Here is a 7,608-nt window from a genome sequence, read left to right as displayed (position 1 = left end):
AAAAAAAAAAAAAAAAAAATTGAAGAGCGAGGAAAAGAAGATTCTAAAAATGAGCGAAACAACTACTATTCAACATAAAACTGCAGAACACACCGTCCTGTAATACATCCTGGTTACTGCTCAGCCTGGCTAGGGTGGCCAGGCTTCTGTTTAGCTTCACCAATAAAACCTACTCCCTGCCTGAGTTGCAGCTTTAAAACCCACACAGAGGCCTCTGCAGTTGCTAGTTCCTCAGTGTTATGCCTGCACACTGTCCAGAGAGCAGCCAGCCAGGAAGGCAGAAAACACCTTGGGAGTTCCATCCTGGCATCCGGTACTCCACTAACCAACTGACAAATCCCCCAGTGGGTTGGCTTCTGGTTTGATGTGAGCTTTTAGTAAAACTAACGTCTATGACCATTTGCAGGTGTGAGTGAAGCGGAAAAGGAGGGGAGAGGCTCCTCAGGCTCTGCAGTCCTCCAGGCCCTCCAGCCATTTCTTTTCTCCTAGGTGCTTTGCAGAGCTCAGTCTCAGGCTGGGCCTGGCAGGCAGCTGCTGCCTGAGGTTGGGATTAGCCTCCATGTGCAGAGAGCTCTTCAGGCTCTCTACCACCAATGCCTTCGCTCTGGCATTACCCACTCCTGTTGCATTCTGAGCCTTGGTTCCCCTGATACGCTCTTGGTTTTCCAACACCATGCCTGCTCAGATTTCTGCTCAGATTAGCTGACTGAGAACGAGCTATAACTTGGTTTCCCATAGCCTTCTTTCTCCAGAAGTGGGAATACCATGGGCCTAGATCTTTCCCCAAAGCCAGCCAGCCAGCCAGGCCATGGGAACAGACACCCACTTGCTAGACCAGCACTGCACATGCCTACTGGGTCCACTAGTCCCCACCTGAGAACTGTCAAACTCTCGCCAGATCAGAGAACCAAAGGGAAGCTGGAGAAAATCAAGGTAAGGAGGAAGGCTGTGCAGGTCATGACCAATCAGGAGCCACTGTCCTGGAAGTGCCCACCTTGTCTTGCTGTGTATTCATTGTCTTCAATCAACCGAGCCAATCCAAAGTCAGCAATCTTGCAAATTAGTCCATTCCCCACTAGAATGTTTGCTGATCGCAGATCTCTGTGGATATAATTCATGCGCTCGATGTAAGCCATTCCTGCAGCAACCTGTGGAAACCCAGGGAAGGGGGCACAGCTGTTACACCACAACACCTCGGGTGTCCATGGTGGTGTAGACACAGCCTGAAGCAAGACCCCGAGCCCACCTGTGCTGCCATGTCCACAAGGTTTGGCAACTTCAGAGCTCTTCCTTCTCCATCTTTTAAGAAGTCAAGCAAACTTCCTAGGAATGAAACAAAACAATTTTAGTTTCTTCAGAAAGGCAAAGATTCCCTAGAGTGGCTGTATTTGATTTCCTTATTGGAAGCAAAAGGAAGATGAATAGGACAATCACAACAATGGAAAAAGAAAGCTCTGAATGAAAAGCAGAAACCAATTTCATGTTTTAAGAAGCAAGTTGTAGTTTCTGAAAATAAACAGTGTTTTTTTGTCTCTAAAGATAAAGGAGTTAGTAAAACCAGAAGAAATGAACTTCATCTCCTTTTATGTCACAAGAAGGAACCAAACCATCCTCTGGTACCAGTCACAGCTGTACAGGGGACTGATGAGGAGAGGAGGTGGCTCAGGTGAGCAGTCTGAGGCTCCCAGTCACCGCTGTACAGGGGACTGATGCGGAGAGGAGGCGGCTCAGGTGAGCAGTCTGAGGCTCCGGCCAGACCAGCAACAGGAGTAACAATATTTGCTGGAAGAGCATGTCCTCAGGCTCCATTCACTACACCAGAAAGTCCAGAGACGCCTGTGTTTGTAGAAGATCTCTAGGTGTCTCAGGTAAAAGGGAGCTTCAGAATTGTTGACCTATTTCCAGATTTTAAGTATCTGAGGAATATAGGTGGGGCAGGAGCTTCCTAATTAGATCACAGCCAGCCACGCCTCTGCCTTAGACAGACAGAGCCTCAGAGCCAGGGGTGTAAGGAAGTGAGGAGGCAAGGTCCTGACATAAGGCGGAGATAATCGTTTGCAGGAGCTGGGGGCACTGATGGCCATCAGTGGTTTTTTTTTTTTTTTGCTTTAATCACAAAGTTATTTACAAAATAACTCTGGATCCAAAGGGCATATAATCTGCCAGGAAAAAATTCCAATTATATTTTAAAAGAAAGTACACAGAGAAGAAAAATTAGCCTGGTGTCTTCTGATGTACAATGCACAGCCTTTTAAGGCTCTTTCTTTCTTGTTTGGCTCATTTATTTTTCCAAAACAATGTGATCTCTGGCTTCATCCCCAACAATGCTGGTTTGATTATAACGATGTACACATGCTCACGTGTGTGCCAACACATGCATGCACACAGAGGGGAGGGGGGGAATGGCTGAATGTCACTTCTCCAGCTGATGTTTAAGGGGAAAGCCGGGGGAACGATACTGAGATGGGGACTGTACTAACTCAGCAACCGTCTGCTACTGACTACTTAGCGCTAAGAAGGGAAACTGAGCAGAAGTCACCCATTCAAGATGGCAGCAGCTCCCACATCCCTGCATTAGCTTGGATAGAAAATGGATGTTTTCATTATGCAGAGGAACATTCCTGATGTGTAACGTGCAAAAGGCATTGCACTTCTCAAGAACACAGGGGCAAACTCAATGTTCCCCCTTTTCTAAGTGTTATCCTGAGTGAGCAGAATGGATTCCTGATGGGAATCCCTGAGGGTTACAGCCAGCAGGCAATTCAATTTCTGTGTGGACAGTCGCTGCCAGCCCTTGTGACTGGGAGGGGAGGAGTCTCCTGACCTTTGTTCATGTATTCCGTGACGATGTAAATGGGCTCTTCAGACACGACTGCGTAGAGCTGTACCAGCTTGTCGTGTTTCAGCTTCTTCATGATCTGGGCTTCCTCTAGGAAGGACTCCGGAGACATTGTGCCTGGCTTCAGAGTCTTTATGGCTACTTTTGTGTTCCCATTCCAGGTACCTACAGATACCCCACAACAGTAAGTCAACCCAAAGGTACTCTTTTCATGGGAAAAATAATTTTGACCAGCAACTTTGTGCATAAAATCAGTCTTTAAGTTTTAAAACCTTAAAATAGTTCTTACGAGCAAAGACAATTGCAATGACTCTGTCAAGTATTTTGAAGGAAAAACAAATTTACTTATAGCTATTTAATGATTCACTTTTTCCATTTGCTATGCATCACTCTTTTTATGGCTTATGCATATAATTATGAATTTACGCCAGAAAGCTCTGGGCTCTTATATAAGTCATGAAAGTCTAGGATTTAGAATTGGCCTGTGTTTCCAACAGCTGTCCCTTAGATAAAAGAGAAGCCTGGGAGAAATTAGATTAAATTCAATTTTAGAGGGTGTGCTCCTATAAAAATATGGTCACACACCCCAAGGATGCTCAGAATAGGCTTTCAACAGTCTGCACTGGATGAGACACTTGACTGAGTCCTTCAGAAGACAAGCTAAGTGCGCCCATAAGCACAGGCCAGGAGCACACCATCTCCTTGCCCATACTTTCCCAGGTAAGGTAAATTCCTCCGGCCCCCCATGAGTTAGCCACAAGAACAATGGCTTCTATCAAGTGGGCTGGGAAATCAAAGAGCAGCCATGAAAGAAGAGAAGTTCGTAAATGTGCTATGTTTAAGTACGTCTTTAAAGATCTAGCTGACCCAAAGGCCAGACCTGGCTCAGTTCATCTGTAAAACAGGAATGAACTAGCTTGGCTTTCTGTTCTCAAATAAAAAAAAAAACCCAGAATTCTGGCTTGTTCTATTTCTAACCAATGGCTTTGAAGGATAATTTTATAAGAGGAAAATAAAAATCTGCTAACTTGAGATTATATTGCTTACAATTTGAAAGAGATTCCAGGTGCACACTAAGATGTACCTGGGTGTCATCTATGACTTTCCACTCTAAGAGATCTGGACTGAAGCACTTATTATTCTATTAAAACATAAAATTACAACATGCATCCTACAGGGGAAAAACATGTGAAAAAGAACCACTGGCTTAAAGAGTTCTTTTATCTCAGAGAGAATCTGCCTCTCTGACAGCTTTCCAGTGGCCTCCAGGATCTGACTGTTAACACTTTGTCATGTAAGCACAGCGCAATCTCTCTGTGTCACTGCCTAGGCATCTATCCCAACTCTTATGTTCCAGAGCCTTGGTGCTCTGTGTAATGACTTAAAATCGATACCTTAAGACCATATGTACCTGTTCTTATCCTTTTAGACTCTAAGGAAAGGAGACCCCAATACATTTTGTTATCATTTTATGGACAGACATTTTGGGGAGGGGGATCTAAGTTTATAGTCTGTAAGGAAAGGTGCAACTAACCCAGGGGGTCATAAAAGCCATCTTGAGGGCCCAGTGCAGTTGCCGTTACTGAAGAATGTGCACATAATGAAGATATGTGCGTGTGGATCTAAGATCTACAGGAGATTTTAAACATGTCTGATATAATCCTCCAATAATCCAGTGAAGCAGGTATTATTCCAATTTTACAGTTGGACTGGAGCCAGAGGAGGTAAACAGGCCCTGATTTAGACTTAATCATCCAGCAAGGGTTTAGACCCAGGCTTGGTGTGCAGAAAATCCAGGACCTTACTCTACAGCATCTTACCGTCCCATTTTACAGGAAGAGAAAGCGCCACCATCAGTGGTTTCCTGTTCTGCAGGTGTTTTATGAGCCACATGAAATGGGACAGATGAACACAGCGAGGTACCACTGAGTTCTGCAAACCGGATGGCTTGAGCCCATCTAGTTACAAAGGTTAAGGGTCTTTGTCCCAATGGTCACATACTCATTTCTGTTCAAAACTGTCCTTTTCATTGGCTTTGAGATGCAGCCAAAACAGAATGTGCCCTCTGCCTTACCAAGCCACACTTCAGCGAAACACCCCTGCCCCAGCTTCTTCTCCAGAAACAACGAGTCACGTGCAACTTCCCAAGCATCTTTAGCCAATCCAGAAGTTTGTGGGGTACAACTTGATGAAACCACAGTTAAGTTAAAACACAAACCATCAGCTTTCTCTACAGGAGAGGGAATTAATAAAGAAAACAGTACTTATAATCCATAATCATGCATGCACTAGGAAAGATGGAAGGTGATTTCCCTGCCAGCAACACTGAGCCTGCGGAGGCAGGGTAAGGCCCTGTGCAGGTTGGAATACCCAGAGACACCTGTCACGATTGCCCGTTCCTATCTCTCTTTGAGAAATTCCAAATTTTTCCAAATAAAAGTTGAATACTTCAAATTGTCTGTTTGTCCTGATCACAAAAATATCTTTATTTCCACCTTCCATCTTGGATGTTTGGGATTTCCCAAACGAGGAAGCTAATAAAAGAGTAATTGAATCTCGGCATACCCATCCATACTTCCCCAAACTGCCCATTTCCCAGTCTCTTGATCAACTGCAGGGATTCTCGAGGGATTTCCCAGACATCTTTGGTTTTGACAGACAGATCGGTAAGCCTTGGCATCCCTTTGTGACAGGGAACTACTAGGCGGCAGCAGAGACCTGCGGCTCTCTCTGGAGGAGCAGGGCAGCGGTGAGGGAGAGAAGAGCAGAATATGTAATGACAACACGCACAGGCCACAGGAGCTTCGACGCACATGAGCAAACATTTGCTGGAGGTAGATGAGGACATGTCAAATATGGACCCCGCTGTGCCATCGGGCACGCTTGCTGTTCACAGGCACGGCCAGCTTTGGCTTTTGGCTTCTAATGAGCTTGTTCGATCTTATTCACTGTTTCGAATTCAAAATGCCCTTGCTACTTTCAAAAAGTACACACACACACACACAAAAATAAAAACTGACTGTCCCTGTCCCTTGTGGTATTTAGGGATTGAGGGACTCTCCCTGGTACAAGTCTGTTTAAAATGTGACTTTAGCACAGGAGCCCAGTACAGAGCTCTGGTCTGTTAGAACCTGTGGGTGTCAGGAGTACACCTGGCAGAGAGAAGGGGTGTCCCATTCTCTTTAGTGACTGCTCTGTCCTTCTGACTCTACCGCTCCTGTGTGCTCACATGGCTTCTTTGCAATTTTCCACTAAAAGCAAACAAAAACAAAAACATGACTTTTAAAACAGCTTCCTACATATAATTTAGGAGCCTGGATTTAAGGAAATAATGGAAATTAACAACATTCACAGAAACTCAGTGACATGGAAGACCGGGCAAACAGTAGTTACTGCTCAGGTTATACTAGGAACTTGCCCCCCCTTTCCATTTTGAAAAAAAAATATACCTTTGAGAATCTAGCAAAGGTAGGGGAGACTGACCAAACGCTGACAGAGAGTAAGCACGCAGGGAAAGACCCTGCACTGAGGTCAGCAAGCCCCCCTCCCCCATGTGCCTGGAACCCCCTTGGACTCTACGCACAAACTGTGGCTGTCTCTTTTCTGGGGATTAAGTTACTTTTCATTCTTTATTATTATTATTTTTTGTATCTGTTCCTGAGATGTTTAGGCAGGAAATTATTTATGTGTCAGTATTTCAAAGGCACTCTGTGCACTAGAGAAGAGGGGAGAGGAAAGCCAATATAAAAACAAATCTAACTCAAGATGGATTTTTTTTCCCTGAGATTAAAAACCATCTAGTGCGCTTCATATCCGCTCCCTCCTTCAGCTTTCTGATGTTATTAAGGTGCCCTTTCCAGCACACTATTTTCAAATGATTCAAACCCTGGGGATCCCGCTGATGTTTGCCTGTAATGAAATATATTTCAGCATTTGAAAAAAAATCCTTATAACATACAGGCGTTTTGTGTATATCACTGAGGCTCAGGAAGGCTTTCTGCTCCATTTCTCACAGTATTTCATTAGAACCCACATAGAGTGAGAAAGCTAATGCCCAAGTCACTGGCTCAGCCTTTGTTAATTTTTTCAATTGCTCGTCAGCGGCCAGAATCAATACATAGGCATTTCCTATTGTTATTTTTAAAAAACTACAATTTTTTTTTTTGTGTGTGGTAAAAACAGCACAAGTATTTTCAATGGTGGGTAAAAAAGGTGGGTGTGGTGGCTCCTGTTTGTAATCCCAGCGTTGGGAAGGCTGACACAGGAGGATTGCTGTAACAAACGGTCACCTCAGGCTACATAGTGAATACTGGGCTACCTAGGGTTACAAGTGGGGGTGGGGGGAGGGGTCATGTACACATGCATTGTATAGCAGGACACACTTGTTAATCAAGGAAAGCAAGCATCACAGATTAAACAACTGCAAATAAAGCTACATATTTAATAAAATGCACACGAATGCACATGTACTCAATAACTGAATGGCCAAGAACATCGGAAGAAGGGGATCGTGTGACGTAAAGACAAAGTCTAATCTTTGTTTAAAGTTATCACAATAGTTGGGTGTGGTGGTGCACACCTTCAATCTCAGCACCTGGAGGCAGAGGCAGGTGAATTTCTGAGTTTGAGGCCACCAGGGCTCTAGAGTGAGACTCAGTCTTAAAAAAAGGAAAGAAAAGGCCAGGCGGTGGTGGCGCATGTCTTTAATCCCAGCACTTGGGAGGCAGAGGCAGGCAGATTTTCTGAGTTCGAGGCCAGCCTGGTCTACA

General features: G+C 44.6%; 1 protein-coding gene across 1 annotated transcript in view; it reads right to left on the bottom strand.

Moving 5' to 3' along the window:
- Positions 1 to 7,608, bottom strand: part of Fyn (FYN proto-oncogene, Src family tyrosine kinase) — a 115,871-nt gene that overhangs the window by 30,902 nt on the left and 77,361 nt on the right. Inside the window, exons 8-11 of the mRNA XM_031347233.1 lie at positions 4,914 to 5,069; positions 2,825 to 3,004; positions 1,247 to 1,323; positions 995 to 1,148 (exon numbers count right to left, since the gene is read on the bottom strand). Coding sequence (XP_031203093.1) covers positions 995 to 1,148; positions 1,247 to 1,323; positions 2,825 to 3,004; positions 4,914 to 5,069 — 567 coding nt within the window. The remainder of the gene's footprint in view (positions 1 to 994; positions 1,149 to 1,246; positions 1,324 to 2,824; positions 3,005 to 4,913; positions 5,070 to 7,608) is intronic.

The sequence above is a fragment of the Mastomys coucha genome, unplaced genomic scaffold (genome assembly GCF_008632895.1).
Source record: "Mastomys coucha isolate ucsf_1 unplaced genomic scaffold, UCSF_Mcou_1 pScaffold3, whole genome shotgun sequence".
Lineage (NCBI taxonomy): Eukaryota > Metazoa > Chordata > Mammalia > Rodentia > Muridae > Mastomys > Mastomys coucha.
This window is presented reverse-complemented; position numbering and strand designations above follow the sequence as displayed.